Below are 23,348 nucleotides of genomic sequence, written 5' to 3' on the forward strand. Positions count from 1 at the left end.
TCCTGAGGCGCGGGTTCCGGCGGCGTGTGCCCTTCCGCACGTGGGTCCCGGGCGGCGCGCTCTAGGTGCAGACTCCGGGGTTCGCGCGTGCGGGCGGCTGCAGTCAGACTCCAGCTCCGGCCAGGCATGAGCCGCTACGTTCTGCCGCTGTCCGTGCTGGGCACGGCCGTGGGCGGCGCCGTGCTGCTCAAGTGAGTTCGCGCGGGTCTCTCAGGCGCGGTAACGGCGGGCCGGTGGGCTTGGACAGGGAGGGAGGGCCGGATGTAGATCGCCAGCTCCTCGCCCACCCAGGAGTCCTCCAGTCCACTCATCCAGCAGTGCTCCCAGAGAATGCGGGGACAAGGCTGGGCCCCGAGCGGGCAGGTCACGGCCCAAGGTCGGCCAGAGAGAGGGGCGGATCCCGGCCCTGGTAAACGTTTTGGTCTAGTTGCTTCCGGACTTTTAGTGCATTAATTAATTCATTCAGCAGATACCTACTGGGCACCTCCCATATGTCACGTCCTGGCCCAGATGCAAGGAACGTGTATGCCACCTAAGCTCTCGTTGTCCGGAATCAGAGAAACAAGTTAGGATTGTCCAACTCAGTCAATGAAAAGATCGTTATTCTTTCCTGTGGTTCCTGGAATTCACTAAATAAAAACAAGACAGGGGGCTAAGGGGTGCAAACTGTTAGTTATAAAATAAACCACAAGGAGATATTGTACAACCAGGGGAATATAGCAACTCTTTTATAATAGATATAAATGGAATATAACCTTTAAAAATTGTAAAGCATTATGTTGTACACCTGTACCATATATAATACTGTATATCAACTATTCTTCAATATAAAAATCCCCCCCACTCCAAACCAAAATACCGCAACCAAATATTCTATAGCAGCACCATTCAGTAGAACTTTCTGTGAAGATGGAAATCTTTTACATTTGCCCTGGCTATTATGAGCCATACAGTGTGACTATTGAGCACTTAAAAATATAACCGTGTTATGCTTGTAGTAACAGTGTTATACTGTACACTTAAAAATTTAAGATGGTAGACCTTACATTAAGTGTTCAGGATTAGCAATACGTATTTTATTACAGTTACACAAGAGCTGGGAGTTAGGCCAGAAAGTGATTGCAATATTGAAGTATCTTTCTTTTCCCCTCTCATAAGGGGTCGAAGGATAGACTGACTGACTGTTAATCTCTTTGCATAAATACGTTTAGGCTTGTTCATCTGCTCTGTGATGAGGCTTCATTTTGAAGTTGTTCCTCCTGATCCAATAAAGTCTTTTTTTGTGTAGCCAGCTGGTATCTTGTTTTTTATAAACTCCTGCTTTGTAAATATTAACCACCTTTTTTTTGAAAGCTCTAGGAAATGGAAATAATTTTTCCTTGTAGAAATCATCGGGAAATCCCCTGGCGGCCCAGGGGTTAGGACTTGGCACTTTCATGCCGGGGCCTGACTGTTCAGTCCTTGGTTGGGGAAGTAAGAACCCTCAAAGCAGAAGGCATGGCCAAAAAAAAATTCATTGGCTGCTGTTTTTATTTTTATTCATGCTGATGTCTGTTAGTTCTGAAAAAGCTTAAAAATAATAATAATAAAAAATACCAGTATGGGAAGAATAAAAGAAAGCTGAATGCCCTAGTTGGGGATGGGGAATATGACTATTTATTTTTAATTAAAAATGACCCTCTTGTCTGGAGAGGACACTGTTTCTCTGGCCAGCTTCCTATTGGGGACATTTAGTTGTTTCCAGTATTTAGCCTCTGGAATATAGACACAGTAGCAGAATAAGGCCCTCCTGCCCTGCACATCCTAATGCCTAGAACCTATGACTATGTATCCTTACCGGTCAAAGGGGACTCTGCAGATGTCATTAAGGACCTCCATGATGGGAGATGATCACCAGGTGGCCCCAGCATCATCACAACGGTACTCACAAGAGGGAGGCGGGAGAATCAGAGCCAGAGACTTGATGCTGCTGTGTTGCTGACTTTGAAGGTGGAGGAAGGGGCCACGAGCCCATGGATGCAGGCGGCCCTTACAATCTGGAAAAGGCTCGGGAACAATTCTCAATTCTCCCTTGTGCGTCCAGAAGGAACACAGCTCTGCTGACACCTCAGTTTTATTCTGTTGAGACCCTTCTGGGACTCTGAACTGCAGACTCTAGGGAAACACCATTGTGTGGTTTAACCTACTGAGCTCCTAGTGAAATGTTACAACAGCCGTAGGGATTGAACCGTAGGGGTCTTTATCAGCTAACGATGGTTATGACGAGGAGGCTTCCCCACACCAGGAGGTACTGAGTAACCACAGGGCTCCCTTGGGTTGTGGGATATTGTTTCCATCTTTCCACTGGGGGAACACAAGCTCAGAGTGGTCACTTGTCTGAGATCGTAACCGTTGGGGGCACCTGCAGTGAGAGTGGACAGACAGATGGAACTGACCTCCCGTTTCCTACCTCCAGGGACTTTGTTGCCGGCGGGGCTTGTCCCAGCAAGGCCACCATTCCTGGGAAGACTGTCATTGTGACTGGTGCCAACACGGGCATCGGGAAGCAGACTGCCTTGGAGCTGGCCAAAAGAGGTGATGTCCCATTGGGCACCTGCTTCTTGGCTTGGGGCTCGGGAGCGAGATCTGGTGGTGGACGATGGGATTCCCCTGGGGGTGTTAAGATCTGGTGTTAAGACCTGGTGGTGGATGGTGGGATTCACCTGGGGGTGTTAAGGCTTCTGATTCTTTCGGTTCTGTAAGTGGCAGAAACAAGCGCAGGCTGGTGTAAGCCCCAAAGCCTGGTGTTCCTGGAAGGGGGCGGATGGGTCCAGGTGCTCAGAGGAGCCCGTGGAGGCTCAGTAGTTTCTGGTTGGGTTTTTCTCTGCATGGGCCTCGCCCTCTCCTATGCTGGTTGGACTCAGTCCTGGTGACTGGGTTGGGGCCTGGGTCAGAGGTTGGGAGTAAGACTTGACTTCAGGCTCTTCCAAGCTTACTGATTGGGTCTTTAATAGAAAGAATGCCCGCTTCGATTTGGGTCTGTTTGATGTTTTTCTCATGGTGAGAGTGGGCTTATGGAGACGTGCCCTCTTCAGCACACAGATCTCTCTTTTTAAAAAAATTTATTTATTTTTGGCCCCACTGTGTGACATGCAGGATCTTAGTTCCCTGACCAGAGATCAAATCCGTGCCCCCTGCACTGGAAGCTTGGATTCCTAACTACCAGACCATCAGGGAAGTCCCCACAGAGCTCTCTTTTGAATTTAGAATTAGTGGGGTTTCTGGGGGGACAGGCACGAGAGAGGAAGGCGTCCCGATTTTTGTTTGAACAGCTGGAAGACGAGTTAGGAGGGAGAGGCCGGGGCAGGCGTGAGGGCTGGGGGAGGCCGGGACCTCTCCTTGGAGGGCCTCCTTGGAGGGCTCGAGACGCGGTGGCCAGTGAATGCGTCCCTGCTGGATCAGCCAGGCCCGAGCTGCATGTTCGCCCCAAGGTCAGAGTGATGGGGGCCATGGTGGGCGGTCCTCTGCCCCTGCGCCTCATCACACGGGGTTTCCCCCAGGGAGGGGCAGGTGTTCCTTTCCGGACCTGGTGAGACCGGAACTTGGGCCGACACACCCACCGCCGTCCAAGGGCCGGGCTGGCCCTGCGAGGACGGACGGAGCCCGGACTTGATGCACTCTGTCCTGGGCTGTGATGGGGCAGCCAGTGTGGAGGAAGCGGCTGGTCCACCCCAGGGGAGCCCCAAAGACCCACACAGTCAGCATCCTTGTTGCCCATCCTTTTCTCAGACCCTGTTTTTCCTCACTTTTCTAATTTGAAAAAAAGAAAAAAAGTTGTTTTTTTTTTTTAAATGGGTGTATTAAATATTTAATTCACACATTTAAAATACACACTTCTGGGATTTTTAGTATCTTCACAGAAATGTGCAGCCATGACTGCTCCCCATTGTCGAACATGTTTCATCACCCTGAAATAACACCTGGGTCCTCTAAGTCGTGGCCCTCTTAATGTCCCGTCCTCTGCAAAGCTGGGAAACGGCTGATCTTCCTCCTGTGGATTTGCCTCTCCGGGCATTTCAGATTAATGGAATCATACACTGTGTTTTTATGCCTCTTGCTTTGACTGAGTGAGCATCGTGTTTGTGATGCTCATCCGTGGTGTGGATGCTTTGGGATTTCCTTCCTTTTCACGGCTGAGTAATACTCCACTGATGGATGGGCCACGTTTCCCTTAATGCTTTTTTTAAATATTGGAGGATAGCTGATTTACAGTGTTGCGTTAGTTTCAGTTGTGCAGCAAAGTGATTCCGTTTTAAACATACATGTATCTATTCTTTTTCAAGTTCTTTCCCATTCAGCTCATTACAGAATATTGGTCAGAGTTCCCTGTGCTCTCCACTAGGTCCTTGTTGGTTATCTATTTTATATACAGCAGAGTGTATATGTTAGTCCCAAACTCCCACTTTATCCCTCCCCCTCCATGTTCATTCTTCCCTCGATGGACATTTGGGGTGTTTCTGTCTCAACAGTGCCTCTGTGTATGTTAGAGTACATAGTTTCGTATGGACTTATCTTTTCATTTATCTTGGGTACGTACGCTTAGGAGTGGATCTTTTTTATGTTTTTTAAAAATTTTTTTTTCTCGTCTGGCTCTTCCAGGAGGCAACATCATTCTGGCCTGTCGAGACATGGAGAAGTGCGAAGCGGCGGCCAAGGAGATTCGAGGGGAGACCCTCAATCACCGTGTCAACGCCCGGCACCTGGACTTGGCCTCCCTGAAGTCCATCCGAGAGTTCGCGGTGAAGGTCACTGAAGGCAAGAGAGAGGCCGCGGGGCTTGTGAGGGAGGGCCTGAGTGGCCAGGCCGTGAGGATCGAGCACACCGGGCAGGCCCTGGAGCCGAGTGTTGGTCACTGCCCATTTTTGTTCCGTCTTTGGGTGAAGATTTTACACTGTTTTCTTTTCTGACATTTTCATGTTTACATATTTTTCATTTTTACATGCGGGAAAGAAAAAAGAATAACATTTCACGACATGTGACTTTTATTTGGAATTCAGATGGTGTTTTGTTTTTTTGGCCACACTGCATGGCTTTCAGGTTGTTAGTTCCCGGGCCAGGGCTTGAACCTGCTCCCTGGGCAGTGAAAGCACAGGGTCCTAACCACTGGGTCGCCAGGGAACTCCTGGAATTCAGGTTTTAGTTTCCCTAAAGGTTTTTTTTTTTTAACTGGAGTATAATTGTTTACAGTGTTGTGTTAAAAATTCAGGTTTTAGTTTCCCTAAAGGTTTTTTTTTTTTTAACTGGAGTATAATTGTTTACAGTGTTGTGTTAGTTTCTGCTGTAGAAGAATGTGACTCAGCTATATGTATGCATATATCTCCATAAAGGGTCTTCCCTGGTGGCTCAGTGCTAAAGAACCCGCCTGTCAATGCAGGAGATGTGAGTTTGATCCCTGGGTCAGGAAGATCTGCTGGAGAAGGAAATGGCAACCCACTCCAGTATTCTTGCCTGGAGAATCCCATGGACAGAGGAGCCTGGCGGGCTACAGTCCATGGGGTTGCAAAGAGCTGGACACCACTGAGCGACTCAACAACAACAAATCGCCTCCGTAAAGTTTTATTGACACACAGCTGGGCCCATTGATTTCCATATTGTCTGTGACCGCTTTAGTCCTGAGAGGGCAGAGTTCAGTGGAGACAGACCAAATCGCCTGCAAAACCGAAAACATTTGCTACCCGGTCCTTTACAGAAGAAGGTTACTGAGTCCCACTGTCCAGGAAAACCGAGTCCTTCTGTCTGAGCTGGGCTCCTGGGAGAAGCAGAGGCTGGGAACGGATTTGATGTGTAGGGAGGCAGAGGAAGAGTTAACCAGGAGAAGGGCAGAAACATCGACTCACCCACTGTTTGCTCAGGCTCCCTGGCGCTGAGGTGACTCTGGGGACACAGACGTGAGTCAGATTCAGGCTCTGTGTCCGGAGTGCCTGGGGCCGTGTCGGCCGTGAGGACAAGTGACTCAGAGGGGACCCGCAGGCACGACGCAGAGCACCCAGGAACGCCCACCTTCTCCGCTGGGCGTCTCCTTCTGCAGAGCCAGGCATGAGGCTGGCGTTTCTTTGCACTCTCATCTCCTTGATGGCTGACTCACTCTTCCTGCTGCTTGCTGCGCGGTCTCAGAACCACTTACATATTTATTTATTTTTCGAACAGGAATAACATTTGCAAGCTTAAATGTTCAGAAAGTGCAAACGGGGCTACAGGAAAACATATTCCCGGCACAGCCACCACTAGCTCCCTGGCTGCTGTCCTCAGATGGGCTCACTGCTTCCCCCGCTGTGCGTCCTCTGGGGGACTGTTGATGCGTGTATAAAGCAAACGGGGGGATACGCCTCCCCTTGGGTTTTTTGTATAAACCGCAGCCTGTTATCCAGCCGATACTGCCCCTCACTTTTTGTCCGAAGCTCTCTCCTGGAGATCAGTGCGGGCAGGACTTTTTCCTTTTATTGTCGTGGCTGTCTTGTGCGTGTATGTTTCTCTCCCTGCCACTGTGGGGCTTGTAGGATCTTAGTTCCCGACCAGGGGTTGAATCCTTGTGCCTTGCTGTGGAAGCGTGGAGTCCTAACCACTGGACTGCCAGGGAATTCCTGTGTGTGTGTGTGTTTTTAAATTTTTATTGAAATATAATTGACTTACAATGTTTTGTTAGTTTCAGGTTTATAACAAACTTGAACTCTGATTTAGTTACATACACACATGAATGCTCACAAAAATACATTTTTTTAAGACTCTTTTCTATTATAGATTATTACAAGGTATTCAGTGTAGTTCCCTGTGCTATACAGTAGGTCCTTGTTGGTTATCTGTTTTATATAGAGTAACGGGCATATGTTAATCCCAGATTCCTAATTAATCCCTCCCCCTGCACCTTGGCAACCATAAGTTTTCTGTGTCTGTGAGTCTATTTCTGTTTTGTAAATAAAGTCATTAGTATCCTTTTTTTTTAGATTCCATATATAAATGAGAGGATGAGATAGTTGGATGACATCATTAAGTCAAGGGACATGAGTCTGAGCAAACTCTGGGAGGTAGTGAAGGGCAGGGAAGCCCGGTGTGCTGCAGTCCATGTGGTCGCAAAGACTCGGACACAAACATAGTGACTGAACAATAACAACAGATAAGTGATATCATAATTTTGCCTTTCTCTGGCTCACTTTACCTAGTATGATCGTCTCTGGGTCCGTCCCTGTTGCTGCAGATGGCATCATTTCCTTCTTTTTTATGGCCCAAATAATACTCCGTCGTACTGTGTCTTCTTTGTCCATTCCTCTGTCGATGGACACTTAGGTTGCAGAAAGTACTTTTTGAGGGGGTCATGATGAAGCCGTCCTACCTGGCAGGTTCTGTTACCCATTTTATAGCGGGGGAAGCTGAGTCCCGTTTGTCCTCACCCCCGTTTTCCAGAGGAGGAGCACGTTCACATCTTGATCAACAACGCGGCCGTGATGCGGTGCCCGCACTGGACCACGGAGGACGGCTTTGAGATGCAGCTTGGCGTTAACTACCTGGGTGAGCCTGCCGGCTGAGTGGCGTCGGCCCGGGATGTGGGTGGGGCCCCCGTGGACCAGACGCAGGCTCTGGGAGGGGTCTTCCTCCACTCTCCAAGGCAGCCGTGCGTGGGCTCACCTGGCAGCTCGGGGAGCCCCCTGTTCCTGGCTGGACCTTCAGTCCCGGACCTTTCATCAGCCTCTTGGCCTCTTGTCCCTTTGTCTGTCTGTCCTCCAGTCTCTGTCTGTCCTTCACTTGCTGTGTCAGTCTGTCTGTTGTCACTCTGAGCCCATCAGTAAGACTGAGGGACGTTGGGTAGGTGTCAGTCACACAGGATTAGGGACCACCCTAATGACCTCGTTTAAACTTTATCACCTTTCTGTAGACCCTCTCTCTAAATAAGGTTACACTCCGAGGTACTGGAGGGTAGGACTTTTTTTTTTAGGGGTGTTTGGGGGGTGACATGGCTTCCCTGGTGGCTCAGGTGGTAAAGCATCTACCTGCAGTGCAGGAGACCCGGGTTTGATCCCTGGGTGGGGAAGATCCCTTGGAGAAGGGAATGAGTAACTTCAGTTCAGTTCAGTTCAGTTGCTCAGTCGTGTCCGACTCTTTGCGACCCCATGAATTGCAGCACGCCAGGCCTCCCTGTCCATCACCAACTCTCGTAGTTCACTCAGACTCACGTCCATCGAGTCAGTGATGCCATCCAGCCATCTCATCCTCTGTCGTCCCCTTCTCCTCCTGCCCCTAATCCCTCCCAGCATCAGAGTCTTTTCCAATGAGTCAACTCTTCGCATGAGGTGGCCAAAGTACTAGAGTTTCAGCTTTAGTATCATTCCTTCCAAAGAACACCCAGGGCTGATCTCCTTCAGAATGGACTGGTTGGATCTCCTTGCAGTCCAAAGAACTCTCAAGAGTCTTCTCCAACACCATAGTTCAAAAGCATCAATTCTTCGGCGCTCAGCTTTCTTCACAGTCCAACTCTCACATCCATACATGACCACAGGAAAAACCATAGCCTTGACTAGACAGACCTTTGTAGGAAAAGTAATGTCTCTGCTTTTGAATATGCTATCTAGGTTGGTCCTAACTTTTCTTCCAAGGAGTAAGCGTCTTTTAATTTCATGGCTGCAATCACCATCTGCACTGATTTTGGAGCCCCCCAAATAAAGTCTGACACTGTTTCCACTGTTTCCCCATCTATTTCCCATGGAGTGATGGGACCAGATGCCATGATCTTAGTTTTCTGAATGTTGAGCTTTAAGCCAACTTTTTCACTATCCACTTTCACGTTCATCAAGAGGCTTTTGTTCCTCTTCACTTTCTGCCATAAGGATGATGTCATCTGCATATCTGAGGTTATTGATATTTCTCCCGGCAATCTTAATTCCAGCTTGTGCTTCTTCCAGCCCAGCGTTTCTCATGATGTACTCTGCATATAAGTTAAATAAGCAGGGTGACAATATACAGCCTTAACGTACTCCTTTCCCTATTTGGAACCAGTCTGTTGTTCCATCCTCCAGTTCTAACTGTTGCTTCCTGACCTGCATATAGGTTTCTCAAGAGGCAGGTCAGGTGGTGTGGTATTCCCATCTCTTTCAGAATTTTCCACAGTTTATTTGATCCACACAGTCAAAGGCTTTGGCATAGTCAATAAAGCAGAAATAGATGTTTTTTTGGAACTCTCTTGCTCTTTCGATGATCCAGCGGATGTTGGCAATTTGATCTCTGGTTCCTCTGCCTTTTCTAAAACCAGCTTGAACATTTGGAAGTTCACGATTCACGTATTGCTGAAGCCTGGCTTGGAGAATTTTGGGCATTACTTTACTAGCGTGTGAGATGAGTGCAACTGTGTGGTAGTTTGAGCATTCCTTGGCATTGCCTTTCTTTGGGATTGGAATGAAAACTCACCTTTTCCAGTCCTGTGGCCACTGCTGAGTTTTCCAAATTTGCTTGCATATTGAGTGCAGCACTTTCACAGCATCATCTTTCAGGATTTGAAAGAGCTCAACTGGAATTCCATCACCTCCACTAGCTTTGTTCGTAGTGATGCATTCTAAGGCCCACTTGACTTCACATTCCAGGATGTCTGGCTCTAGGTGAGTGATCACTCCATCGTGATTATCTTGGTCGTGAAGATAATTTTTGTACAGTTCTTCTGTGTATTCCTGCCACCTCTTCTTAATATCTTCTGCTTCTGTTAGGTCCATACCATTTCTGTCCTGTATCGAGCCCATCTTTGCATGAAATGTTTCCTTGGTATCTCTAATTCTCTTGAAGAGATCTCTAGTCTTTCCCATTCTGTTATTTTCCTCTATTTCTTTGCATTGATCGCTGAGGAAGGCTTTCTTATCTCTCCTTGCTATTCTTTGGAACTCTGCATTCAGATGCTTATATCTTTCCTTTCTCCTTTGTTTTTCGCTTCTCGTCTTTTCACAGCTATTTGTAAGGCCTCCTCAGACAGCCATTTTGCTTTTTTGCATTTCTTTTCCATGGGGATGGTTTTGCTCCCTGTCTCCTGTACAATGTCACGAACCTCCGTCCATAGTTCATCAGGCACTCTGTCCATCAGATCTAGTCCCTTAAATCTATTTCTCACTTCCACTGTATAATCATAAGGGATTTGATTTAGGTCATACCTGAATGCTCTAGTGGTTTTCCTTACTTTCTTCAATTTAAGTCTGAATTTGGCAATAAGAAGTTCATGATCTGAGCCACAGTCCGCTCCTGGTCTTGTTTTTGTTGACTGTATAGAGCTTCTCCATCTTTGGCTGCAAAGAATATAATTAATCTGATTTCGGTGTTGACCATCTGGTGATGTCCATGTGTAGAGTCTTCTCTTGTGTTGTTGGAAGAGGGTATTTGCTATGATCAGTGCATTTTCTTGGCAAAACTCTATTAGTCTTTGCCCTGCTTCATTCTGTATTCCAAGGCCAAATTCACCTGTTACTCCAGGTGTTTCTTGACTTCTTACTTTTGCATTCCAGTCCCCTATAATGAAAAAGACATCTTTTTTGGGTGTTAGTTCTAAAAGGTCTTGTAGGTCTTCATAGAACCGTTCAACTTCAGCTTCTTCAGCGTTACTGGTTGGGGCATAGACTTGGATTACTGTGATATTGAATGGTTTGCCTTGGAAACGAACAGAGATCATTCTGTCATTTTTGAGATTGCATCCAAGTACTGCATTTTGGACTCTTTTGTTGACCATGGTGGCTACTCCATTTCTTCTGAGGGATTCCTGCCTGCAGTAGTAGATACAATGGTCATCTGAGTTAAATTCACCCATTCCAGTCCAATTTAGTTCTCTGATTCCTAGAATGCTGATGTTCACTCTTGCCATCTCTTGTTTGACCACTTCCAGTTTGCCTTGATTCATGGACCTGACATTCCAGGTTTCTATGCAATATTGCCCTTTACAGCATCAGACCTTGCTTCTATCACCAGTCACATCCACAGCTGGGTATTGTTTTTGCTTTGGCTCCATCCCTTCATTCTTTCTGGAGTTATTTCTCCACCGATCTCCAGTAGCATATTGGGCACCTACTGACCTGGGGAGTTCCTCTTTCAGTATCCTATCATTTTGCCTTTATCCAAGGTAAGGAGCAGCGGCTGCGCTTTGCTGGAGCAGCCGTGAAGAGATACCCCACGTCCAAGGTAAGAGAAACCCAAATAAGATGGTAGGTGTTGCAAGAGGGCATCAGAGGGCAGACACACTGAAACCATACTCACAGGAAACTAGTCAATCTAATCACACTAGGACCACAGCCTTGTCTAACTCAATGAAACTAAGCCATGCCCTGTGGAGCCACCCAAGACGGGCGGGTCAGGTGGAGAGGCCTGACACAATGTGGTCCACTGGAGAAGGGAATGGCAAACCACTTCAGTAGTCTTGCCTTGAGAACCCCATGAACAGTATGAACAACTTAAGCACACACAATTCGCCTGTAACACACACGTGACTATCTTCATCCGCTGCTGGCTGGGACTCAGTCATGTGACCTGGTGGAGCTGCAGCGGAGACTGGGAAATGTAGTCGTTTACTGGGCAGTCTCATGGGTAACCCAAAATTCTATTACTGGAAAAGAAACGGAGAAAGGATTTTGAGAGACAGACAGCCCTCATAGAGGGCTGTCACAGGAGTTTGTGATAATTAGTTGTGGGGACTGTTTTGTGCATTGCAGGATTTTTTTTTTTTTTGGGTGCATCACAGGGCTTGTAGGATCTCAGTTTACTGGGCAGGGATTGCACCCAGGCTGCAGCAGTGAAATCCCAGCATCCTAAGCAGAAGGCCCCCAGGCAGCTCCTGCACTGTGGGACTTTTAGCTGCACCCCTGGCCTCACCCACTTGGTGGCAGTAGCACTCCCATACGGTCCTCAGCTCTAAGGATGGAGATTGCCTCCAGACTTTGCCAAATGCCCCCTGGAGGGCAGAGGGGGACCCTGCTGAGAAACACAGGTTATGGAAGGAGGCAATAAGGTGATGTTCTCAGTAGGGTCCTACGCCTGGGACAAGAATTGAGGAAAAGTTGTCTTTCTGTTTTCCTTCTTCCAGGCCACTTCCTTTTGACGAACTTGCTACTGGACAAGCTGAAAGCCTCCGCCCCTTCGCGCATCATCAACGTCTCGTCCTTGGCCCACGTTGCTGGGCACATAGACTTCGAGGACTTGAACTGGGAGAAGAGGAAGTATGACACGAAGGCAGCCTACTGCCAGAGCAAGCTGGCCGTCGTCGTCTCCACCAAGGAGCTGAGCCGGCGGCTTCAAGGTGCGCGTGGCTGAGCCTCGCTGGGCTCCCCCTCCGTTGGCTCCGAGCCTGAAGCGGTCCTGCCGTGACCCTGGGTGGATGGGAGGTCAAGCGGTGGCTCCAGGACAGAGCAGGCCAACCCATGACACACTTAGGCCCGACGCAGACAGACAGTCGATCTCCGCGCTCTTCTCTGCTCCTCCCACACAGGCTCCGAGCCCTTGCTGTTCTAGGCCAGTGGAGCTTTGGCAGTATCTGGAGATGTTTTTGGCTGTCTGTCTGGGGAAGAGGGGCGGTTTGGGAGAGGCATCTCGTGAGCAGAGGCCGGGGTGGTGCTCAACATCCTACAATGCACAGGATAAAGAATGATCCCAGCTCAGCGTCCGTAGTGCCAAAGCTGAAGAGCCTGCCCTTTGCCCTGGCTTCTCAAAGAGGGTCTGATGACCGGCAGTGTGAGCTCACCTGAGCGCTTGTCATAACTGCAGCAACCCAGCCCCTCCCTGACCCACTGCTTTGGACTCTGGGCATGGAGCCTAGCGGTCTGGGCTTCTCCAGCCCTCCAGGTGATGTTTATACACTCAGGTTCAGAAGCTTTGCTCTGGGCAGCTGTGAGACAGCTGCCGTGCAAGATAAAAGCATGGATGTGAAGGTTTCAGAGCAGGAGGGTGATGTAGACTCGGGGGAGCCCCAGAGCCCAGGGCGGGCAGCATCAGCCTTCCTGGTAAGGGGTGAACCTGCTGTCTGCTCGCCTCACTCTTCCCTTCTGTCCCAGGCACGGGCGTGACTGTCAACGCCTTGCATCCCGGTGTGGCCAGGACAGAGCTGGGCAGACACACGGGCATGCACAGCTCCGCCTTCTCCAGCTTCACGCTTGGTAAGTCCCCTCCCGGCCTGGGGTCCCTTAGCTGAACCCCTGTCCTCCCAGCTTGGGGCCCAGGGCCCTTCCTCAGTGTATTAGGGTTCTCCTGGGAAACTGAACCAATAGGATATACAGGGGTATTTAGAGAGATTGACTAGGAGGGTTTGGCTCATGCATCTGTGGGGGCCTGACCTGTATGTCAGAGGCCCAGGAATGCTGGCCCTGTAGTTCCAGCCCAAACCCGAAGGCCTGAGGTTCAGGGGAACTGCTGGTGTAAGTCCCACACTGACTCAAAAAGCCAAGAGGGCTGGATGTCCGGGCTCAACCGTCTCACCCCCAGTTAACTTCTCAGTGCCCGCCCACCTTGGGAGGGTGGATTTCACAGTCTTTACACACACCCTCACAGACACCCTGGAAACAGTATTCTCCCTGCTCTCTGGGCATCTCGTAGCTCAGTAAGTTCACACATACATTTTCTCTCTCTTTTACCTTTTGGCCGCTTCGCATGTGGGATCTTAGTTCCCTGACGAGGAATCGAACCTGTGCTGCCTGCATTGGCAGCTCTAAGTCTTAACCACTGGACCATCAGGGAAGATCCCCACACATAAAATTAACATCACACTCAGAGTCTATCTCAGGGACTTTTCCTGCTTTACCCTGTATCTTCTTTTTCTCCTGTGTCTTCCCTGGTACCAAGTCACTTTCATGTGTCTGCCCAGCCTGCCAGCCTCAGAACACCCTGGGAAACAGGCCAGAGCCTTATGTTGTTCAGCTGTTCAGTTGTGTCTGACTCTTTGCGACCCCATGGACTGCAGCATGCCAAGCCTCCCTGTCCATCACCATCTCCCAGAACTTGCTCAAACTCACATCCATTGAGTCGGTGGTGCCATCCGACCGTCTCATCCTCTGTTGCCCCCTTCTCCTCCTGCCTTCAATCTTTCCCAGCATCAGGGTCTTTTCTAATGAGTTGGCTCTTTGCGTCAGGTGGCTAGAGTACTGGGGCTTCAGCTTCAGCATCAGTTCTTCCAATGACCAGTGAGAAGTGTTTCGGAGGAGGAGGTCATGGGGCTGACTGCTTGGAGTCCAGCCATGCTTGGGATAGCTCCAGTTTCATCCCAAACTGGCTGGACCACCCAGGGAAGGGACTTCTTTCCAAATCCCTATTTTCCTTATCTGCCAGTAAGTCTCATAGTAGTACCTGTCTCACAGTAGGGAGGACTAGATGAGACCGCCCTTAAAAGGGCCAGCATAGTACCTGGCCCAGGTTTAGGCTGAATAAATAGTGAGAGCTTTATAACTAGTGTTTGTTATCCTGGCAAACATTTTAATTGGTGGCGGCTAGGTATCAAGAATCTTAAGCTGAGGCTGGCACTGGAGATAATACACAAAAGTTAGTTTAAAGAAAGATCGGGGTGGTGGGGGTACTTCCTTGGTGGTCCGGTAGTTAAAACTATGCCTTCACTGCGGGGGCCACAGGTTCAATCCCTGGTTGGGGAACTAAGATCCCATATGCCACACATGGTGCAGCCAAAAACAAAGCAAAAAGAAAGATCTGGTGGGGTGAGGTCTTGGACCTTCCATTTGCTTAGGAAAAGCCAGGGGGGCTTCCTGGAGGAGGCAGCTTTCAGGCTGGTTCCTGCATCTGGAATTGATTTGTCTGGGCAATGCCAGGGAAGGGAGCTCCTGTGTAAGGAACCAGAGTGGCAAAGGCCTGGAGTGAGCTCTGTGGGACTCCAGGGACCCTTCTGGCTTTGGTGGGCGCTTAGCAACCCGGGGTGAGGTGTACCTTCCTCTGTCAGCGTCTGGACTGAACTCTCTGTGGACTGACTGCAGGGCCCATCTTCTGGCTGCTGGTCAAGAGCCCCCAGCTGGCGGCCCAGCCCAGCGTCTACCTGGCCGTGGCGGAGGAGTTGGAGGGCGTTTCTGGAAAGTACTTTGATGTACTCAAAGAGAAGCCTCCGGCCCCAGAAGCTGAGGATGAAGAAGTAGCCAAGAGGCTTTGGGCTGAAAGTGTCCGCCTGGTGGGCTTGGAGATGTCCCATGGATCCCATGGGAAGACGGGACAGCCGCTCCCCAAATAACTGCTGGGACCAGGCGTGGAAGCCGCCAGGGAGGCAGAGCCACCAGGGTGGAGCAGCTACTCGCCAAACCTAGCTGTCATGCCCGCTGCACCCACCAGGTGGCAGTATTGACAAGGGTCCGGCTAGTCAGCGCTATGGTTTTCTCAGTAGTCATGTTTGGATGAGAGAGTTGGACCATAAAGAAGGCTGAGCACTGAGTCTTTGAAACTGTGATGCTGGAGAAGACTCTTGAGAGTCAACCAGTCCATCCTAAAGGAAATCAACCCTGAATATTCATTGGAAGGACTGATGCTGAAGCTGAAGCTCCAACACTTTGTCCACCTGATGAGAAGAACTGACTCATTGGAAAGCCCCTGATGCTGGGAAAGATGGAAGGCAGGAGGAGAAGGGACAACAGAGGATGAGATGGTTGGATGGCATCACCGACTCGATGGACATGAATTTGAGCAAACTCTTGGAGACAGTGAAGGACAGGAAGCCTGGCGTGCTGCAGTCCATGGGGTTGCAGAGTTGGACATGACTGAGTGACTGAACAACAAGAAATTGTCCAAGGGGTGCTGACTGCCATGCCTGTGGCTCCCTTTAGATGGTGGCATTGGCTCTTTTCTGGCCACAGTGGATTGGCCCCCAGGCGAGCATCTGGCCCAGGGCTGGCTGGCAAAGTGTGCCCTGCTGCCAACAGGTGAGCTGGGCCAGTGGGCGCCTCCTCTGGGAATCCACACCAGGAGTCTTGGGGGCAGTGTCACCTGCCTCTGGTCTGGAGCATGCCTGAGACAGGGTGGCCCGTGGGCAGGTTGTCTGATGCTGCTTGAGTGAGTCTGTGGTCTGCCGTGTGGCTGTGTGCACCTCCGGTCTCCTCTCTGAGCCTTGGCTTCCCCAGTTGTTCACCGGACTACCTCATCGCACGGGGCCGAGTTTCCCCTGGCTCGGGGACCGGCAGCTGCACCATCCTTGCCAGTGCATCTTTCCTGACGACCTGCCACGTGCCGGACCCCAGCGAGGTGCTGGAGACGCCCGCAGGAACAGACCCTGTTGTCTCCGTGTCGTGCTGGCGACATCATGGGGTCGGGGGGCGGTCAGGGAGGAACCACTGAGGAGCCCGGAGGGCCGGGGCCACGACCATCACTGCAGCTCCTGTGGGGACTTCAGTCACAGACTCTCCAACTTGCTCTTTAATAGGAAAAAACCCAAAAAACTGTAACTGAGTCATCGGTTTCACTTTCTTCCTTTACGTGTGTGTGTGTGTGGTGGGGGGAGTGCTAAGGAGCTGGCCCCAAAGAACTTGGATTTATTACATTTAGAAAATGGGCTCTTGACATAACTGTCACCAGGGCAGTAAATGGCTCAGAAGTTCAGACTTTTGGAGGCTAAAGGGGCCTGTTCCTCCTTTCACGTGGTGACAGTCCTTGAGGTCTGGGCGCCTTCCGAGTTAGAAGTGGGGCTGACGCTCTGCTTGGGCACAGCATGGAGCGGACCCCACAGAGCTCAGTTATTGAGGTAAAAAGTATCTTAATGTTAAAATGTTTAATACTTGGGAGAACTGTGGAGGCCACATCGTACAATGCGCAAAAGGGTAGAGAAGGAGCCTGTCCCAAATGCCATCAGTGCTGAGGGGGTGGGTGGGGAGGAAGCGTTTAAGACACCCCAGTGCTCCATGGACACGGTGAGTGCTGCTCCTGTCCCCACGTTGGGTGGACAATGGCCAGAGGACTGGTGGGGGTGGCCGGGCCCCCCTCCCCGTCTGTGCCCGCTGTCTTCTCTGTGGGCCGCACCTGGACACTCACTCCTTTTTTTAAAGACAGTGGGATTAAAAAGAAAAAAATTATTTGGTTGTTTCGGCCTCTTTCATTTGGGAGGGAGGGCTGTCTACCGTGGTTGCTCCTTGGCAGGTGGGATCTTAGTTCCCCGACCTGGGATCAAACCCACAGCCCCCGCTGTGGAAGCACGGACTCTTAAGCACTGGACCGCCAGGGAAGTCCCTTCTCTCATTGTTTAAGGGCCTCTTGATATCGCTTGGCCCATCCAGACAATCCAGGATCATCTTCCTCCTTTGACATTGGCTGTTAGGAACCTAAACCGATCATCCCCCTGGCTACCCCTTTGCCATATAAAGTAGAAGGTTCTGTGGATTAGGAACACCTTGGGGGCACCCACTTTTCCGCCGACACTGTTCTTTTCAAAATCCTTAAGCAAAGATCCTTTCTGCTTAAATTAAGAAGAATCAGCTTCACCAGGGTTGTTGACAAGCAAATCAATGGAAAAAACAGATTTTTAAAATCACAAACTCCCCACTATCTGCTTTCAAAAAAAAAAAAAAAAAACTTGGGGTGTGTTAGCAAGAAGAGGGGTTGGAATTCAGAGTGTGATCCCACAGCCCACTCTCTTTCTGGGGGAGGGTTGTAGGTCCAAATGTCCGTGAGAACCTCTGACCACACAGAGATTTGTCTGTTACATACATGCAAGCAACCTGCGGCTCACAGCTGATGCTAACCACAAACCTTCACAACCAACATCCGCTTCCTTTCTGAAACTGAGAAACCCCGAAGACCACAAGTGTGGAGTCACACATCAGCTTCACCTTTGACTACTTCTCTGAAGGCTTTGAGGTGGGTCACAAACCCAGCTACAACCTTCAGACGGATGGAAGACGATCAAACCGATCTACAACAAGACGGGCAAAACAAAACCCAAACCCGCAGAAGCAGCCCAGAGAGGAGACAGCGGCAAAGTCGTGCACAGACCCAGGGCCCACCGTGGAAGGCGGTGCTCGGATGGGCTCTTCACGAGAGACCAGGCCGGGGTCACGTCCTTCATGCTGCCCTTTGGACTTGGAGATTCTGTCGGGATGGTTTGGGCTGCCGATCACAGAACATGAAGGGGTTAAGCTGAACTGACGTGTGCACACGACCATGTGTAAACTAGATGGCTAGTGGGAAGCTGCTGTGTAGACAGGGAGCTCAGCTCGGTGCTCTGTGACGACCCAGAGGGTGGGATGGGGGTGGAGGGAGGTTCAGGAGGGAGGGGATATATGTATCCACATGGCTTCCCTGATGGCTCAGCTGGTAAAGAATCTGCCTGCAATGCAGGAGACCTGGGTTTGATCCCTGGTTTGGGAAGATCCCCTGGAGAAGGGAAAGGCTACCCACTCCAGTATTGTGCCCTGGAGAATTCCGTTGCAGAGAGTTGGACAGGACTGAGCGACTTATTTCACATGGCTGATTCGTGTTGTACAGCAGAAACTAAAAAACGTTGTAAAGCAATTATATTCCAATTAAAAATAAAAACAAACAGGGTTTAATCTGAGCTGACCTTCACCCCAGGCAAAGGCGAGAAGGAATTCCATTTCACAGAAGTACAAGCCAGGGGTGTGGCAGGCTTTGGGTTCAGTAACATCCTGAGGATTCCTCCTGTAAGACGGGGTCCAGCAATTACTGACATCATCACAAGGCAGGGCTCTGTGGCGGGTTGAATGCATGTGCTTCCCCTAAAAGATATGTCCAGTCCTCCCCCCAGTACCTGGGAATGGAGCCAATTTGAAAAAAGAGTTTAAGAATTTTTTGATGTGAAACATTTTTAAAGTCAATATGGAGTTCATGATCTGAGCCATAGTCAGCTCCTGGTCTTGTTTTTGCTGACTGTGTTGATCTTCTCCATCTTTGGCTGCAAAGAATATAATAAATCTCATTTTGGTATTGACCTCTGGTGATGTCCATGTGTAGAGTCTTCTCTTGTGTTGTTGGAAGAGGGTGTGTGCTATGACCAGTGCATTCTCTTGGCAAAACTATTAGCCTTTGCCCTGCTTCATTCTGTACTCCAAGGCCAAATTTGCTGTTACTCCAGGTATGTCTTGACTTCCTACTTTTGCATTCCAGTCCCCTATAATGAAAAGAACATCTTTTTTGGGTGTTAGTTCTAGTGTTGTAGCCACGCATTCTGGGAAACAAACTCACTCAGAAGGCCAATGCAGATAGTGGAGTGCAGTTTATTACACCGGTGGGCCCAAGGCAGAGTCTCCTCTTAGCCAAGGACCCCAACCAGTTTTTGTGAAAACCTTATATACCCTAAGTGTACATGCTCAAATCCACCCCCCCAAATTCCTTGAAACTAGTCGGGACAAGATAAAAGATATGATCAAAGTTAACCCATGATTCATGTGTCACAAGACTAGATAAACAGTGGGTATTTATCAATAGGCCTGTGGCCATATCCCGATAAACATAATGGAATTTACCACTTTGTTCTGTTACAGAGATAATTAGCTGCCGGGGTCCAGCCCCAGCAGGATCCAGGGGTACCCTCAGGATGACGACCTAGGTGAAAGGATAGCAAAGCAGAGAGCAGGGCTTGATCTTCCTTGATAAGCACAGGAAGCCAGTAAAGCTCCTGGCATGGAACTTGCTCTGTTCATGGAGGCCGCAGGTGCCCTCTTGGTGGGGTGAGGACGCAAGATGCCCCCTCCCTAGTGAAGATGCAGGGCGCCTTCCCCATCGGGTCTTAGAAGCCCAGGCAAAAAAGTGAACTCAGAGAGCCCCTGTGCCCCAAGGAGTCGTCCTGAAGGAAGAACAGAGAGAGAAAAGGAGGGAAAACGAAAAGAATGACACGGGGAGACCAAGCTTCGGTGAGCGAGGCCCATAACTTTATTTTCAAAAGGAACTTTTATACCTTGACTTGTACATAGAGGGAAATGAAAGATGCAAAGTCACACAGAGTCAGCCCAAACATTACATCTGTTTTGTCTTTATCAAAACCAGGATTTTTTCTGCATACCTTTCCCATAAACAATATTGTGTACAATATCTTCTGGCCTTGGAGGCCTGTGGACATTTTATGACCCTTTTTTGATAAAGGCTGCTCAACCAGAAAACTTATTTTCCCTTGAAGTGTTTTTTCTCTATTTTTCCCAGCCTAAGAAAATACTAAATAAAGTTACATTCTCATGGAGCAAAGGTGCAGTGAGAACCAATTAGCTCAAAGAAAGAACCAATTAGCTCAAAGGTCTGATGAGGTTAATTCCAAGGCTGCTGCTTGTTTTCCTTACATTCCAACCATGTTAACCAACGCACTCCCAGGTGCACAGTGGGTAAGGGATGTGGGCACTTGGCAGCAAGCATCGGCCCAGTAATGAAGCCCTTTACCAGTACTATCTAGTCTAATAATTTTTCATCCCTTGAAGGACTCTATGCTCATTAGGACTTTTAGAATGTATTGGCTTCCTGTGCCTTTCAAGGCTGGGGAGTTGTGAACAATCATGTGTGTTAATTGCAAGAGTATGGATAAACCTGCCAGGCAAGCTAGAAAGCCATCAGAGGGGTTAAAATAGAAATCTTCCTTTCATGCCCAGGAGGCTTATTAACTAAAGCCCTAGGTTGACTTTTTCCAGAGAAAGGTGGTCGGGGATAGCCCCCTGTTAATGTCAGAAGAGTTGGTGAAAGGCACAAAATAGTAAGACAGACAGATTTGGGTTTTGGGGTGGATGCTCGAGCAGATTCAGGGGTTCCCTCGAGGCCTGATCTGCCTTTGCCTGTCAGGTCTCTTCCACATGACCTTGGTCATGGGTGGGATCTCCCGTGGTGGCTCCCAGCAATTAGCATATTCTTTTAGGCAATGGAGAGTCCAAATACAAGTCCTGAGGCTCTTTTATCCGGGGGTCTGGTTTTCCACTGGTATGCCACTTCTATAGACACAGGGCACAAAGTTCAGAGTCCATTGGGAGGGTGACCATGCGTGTAGCCTCATGTTCGCAGCCTGGCCTAAGACGGAGTCCAGCTCTGTCTGTTTCCTCCTTCACTAGAAGGTCTTGCAGGTCTTCATAGGACTGGTCAACTTCATATTCTTCTGCATTGCTGGTCGGGGTATAGACTTGGATTACTGTGGTATTGAAGGGTTTGCCTTGGAAACGAACAGAGATCATTCTGTCGCATATTGGGCACCTACTGACCTGGGGAGTTCATCTTTCAGTGTCGTATCTTTTTGCCCTTTCATACTATTCATGGGGTTCTCAAGGCGAGAATACAGAAGTGGTTTGCCATTCCCTTCTCCAGGGGACCACGTTTTGTCAGAACTTCCACCATGACCCATCCGTCTTGGGGGGCCCTACACAGCATGGTTGATAGTTTCATTGAGTTAGACTAGGCTGTGGTCCATGTGACCAGACTGGTTAGTTTTCTGTGATTGTGATTTTCAGTCTGTCTGCCCTCTAATGGAGAAGGATAAGAGACTTATGGAAACTTCCTGATGGGAGAGAATGACTGAGGGGGAAACTGGGTCTTGTTCTGATGGCCAGGGCTGTGCTCAGTAAATCTTTAATCCAATTTTCTGTCAATGGGCAGGGCTGTGTTCCCTCCCTGTTATTTGACCTGAGACCAAACTACTGTGGTCCTTAGGTGTTGCAAGTAAGTAAGACAGTAGGTGTTGCAAGAGGGCATCTGAGGGCAGACACACTGAAACCATACTCACAGGAAACTAGTCAATCTAATCACACTAGGGCCACAGCCTTGTCTAACTCAATGAAATTAAGCCATGCCCATGGGGCAACCCAAGACGGGCGGGTCATGGTGGAGAGGTCTGACAGAATGTGGTCCACTGGAGAAGGGAATGGCAAACCACTTCAGGATTCTTGCCTTGAGAACCCCATGAACAGTATGAAAAGGCAAAAGGATAGGATACTGAAAGAGGAACTCCCCAGGTCAGTAGGTGCCCAATATGCTACTGGAGATCAGTGGAGAAATAACTCCAGAAAGAATGACGGGATGGAGCCAAAGCAAAAACAATACCCAGCTGTGGATTTAACTGGTTATAGAAGCAAGGTCCGATGCTGTAAAGAGCAATATTGCATAGGAACCTGGCATGTCAGGTCCATGAATCAAGGCAAATTGGAAGTGGTCAAACAGGAGATGGCAAGAGTGAATGTCGACATTCTAGGAATCAGCAAACTGAAATGGACTGGAATGGGTGAATTTAACTCAGATGACCATTATGTCTACTACCGCAGGCAGGAATCCCTCAGAAGAAATGGAGTAGCCATCATGGTCAACAAAAGAGTTTGAAATGCAGTACTTGGATGCAATCTCAAAAATGACAGAATGATCTCTGTTCGTTTCCAAGGCAAACCATTCAATATCACAGAAATCCAAGTCTATGCCCCAACCAGTTACGCTGAAGAAGCTGAAGCTGAATGGTTCTATGAAGACCTACAAGACCTTTTAGAACTAACACCCAAAAAAGATGTCCTTTCATTATAGGGGACTGGAATGCAAAAGTAGGAAGTCAAGAAACACCTAGAGTAACAGGCAAATTTGGCCTTGGAATACGGAATGAAGCAGGGCAAAGACTAATAGAGTTTTGCCAAGAAAATGCACTGGTCATAGCAAACACCCTCTTCCAACAACACAAGAGAAGACTCTACACATGGACATCACCAGATGGTCAACACCGAAATCAGATTGATTATATTCTTTGCAGCCAAAGATGGAGAAGCTCTATACAGTCAGCAAAAACAAGACCAGGAGCTGACTGTGGATCAGATCATGAACTTCTTATTGCCAAATTCAGACTTAAATTGAAGAAATTAGGGAAAACCACTAGACCATTCAGGTATGACCTAAATCAAATCCCTTATAATTATACAGTGGAAGTGAGAAATAGATTTAAGGGACTAGATCTGATAGATACAATGCCTGATGAACTATGGGTGGAGGTTCATGACATTGTACAGGAGACAGGGAGCAAGACCATCCCCAAGAAAAAGAAATGCAAAAAAGCAAAATGGCTGTCTGAGGAGGCCTGACAAATAGCTGAGGAAAGAAGAGAGGCGAAAAGCAAAGGAGAAAAGGAAAGATATAAGCATCTAAATGCAGAGTTCCAAAGAATAGCAAGAAGAGATAAGAAAGACTTCCTCAGGGATCAATGCAAAGATATAGAGGGAAACAACAGAATGGGAAAGACTAGAGAACTCTTCAAGAAAATTAGAGATACCAAGGAAACATTTCATGCAAAGATGGGCTCGATAAAGGACAGAAATGGTATGGACCTAACAGAAGCAGAAGATATTAAGAAGAGGTGGCAGGAATATACGGAAGAACTGTACAAAAATTTCTTCATGACCAAGATAATCACGATGGTGTGATCACTCACCTAGAGCCAG

At 48.8% G+C, this 23,348-nt stretch overlaps 2 protein-coding genes across 2 annotated transcripts in view; both read left to right on the plus strand.

Moving 5' to 3' along the window:
* RDH13 (retinol dehydrogenase 13) lies at positions 1–17,030 on the plus strand. Its single transcript, XM_061389324.1, has 7 exons — positions 1–191; positions 2,456–2,574; positions 4,639–4,794; positions 7,438–7,542; positions 12,074–12,286; positions 13,038–13,139; positions 14,958–17,030. The coding sequence occupies exons 1-7, from the start codon at positions 127–129 to the stop codon at positions 15,203–15,205; spliced, it is 1,008 nt and encodes a 335-aa protein (XP_061245308.1). The 5' UTR covers positions 1–126; the 3' UTR covers positions 15,206–17,030.
* LOC133229481 (uncharacterized) overlaps positions 16,767–23,348 on the plus strand; it is a 17,944-nt gene continuing 11,362 nt past the window's right edge. Inside the window, exon 1 of the mRNA XM_061385847.1 lies at positions 16,767–16,868. Coding sequence (XP_061241831.1) covers positions 16,767–16,868 — 102 coding nt within the window. The remainder of the gene's footprint in view (positions 16,869–23,348) is intronic.

The sequence above is a fragment of the Bos javanicus genome, chromosome 18 (genome assembly GCF_032452875.1).
Source record: "Bos javanicus breed banteng chromosome 18, ARS-OSU_banteng_1.0, whole genome shotgun sequence".
Taxonomy (NCBI): Eukaryota; Metazoa; Chordata; class Mammalia; order Artiodactyla; family Bovidae; genus Bos; species Bos javanicus.

Coding starts and splice junctions, on each gene's coding strand:
- RDH13 (XM_061389324.1), top strand. CDS start 127: ATGAGCCGCTACGTTCTGCCGCTGTCCGTGCTGGGCACGGCCGTGGGC. Junction 2,575..4,638: donor CTTGGAGCTGGCCAAAAGAG/GTGATGTCCCAT, acceptor TGGCTCTTCCAG/GAGGCAACATCATTCTGGCC. Junction 13,140..14,957: donor CTTCTCCAGCTTCACGCTTG/GTAAGTCCCCTC, acceptor GACTGACTGCAG/GGCCCATCTTCTGGCTGCTG.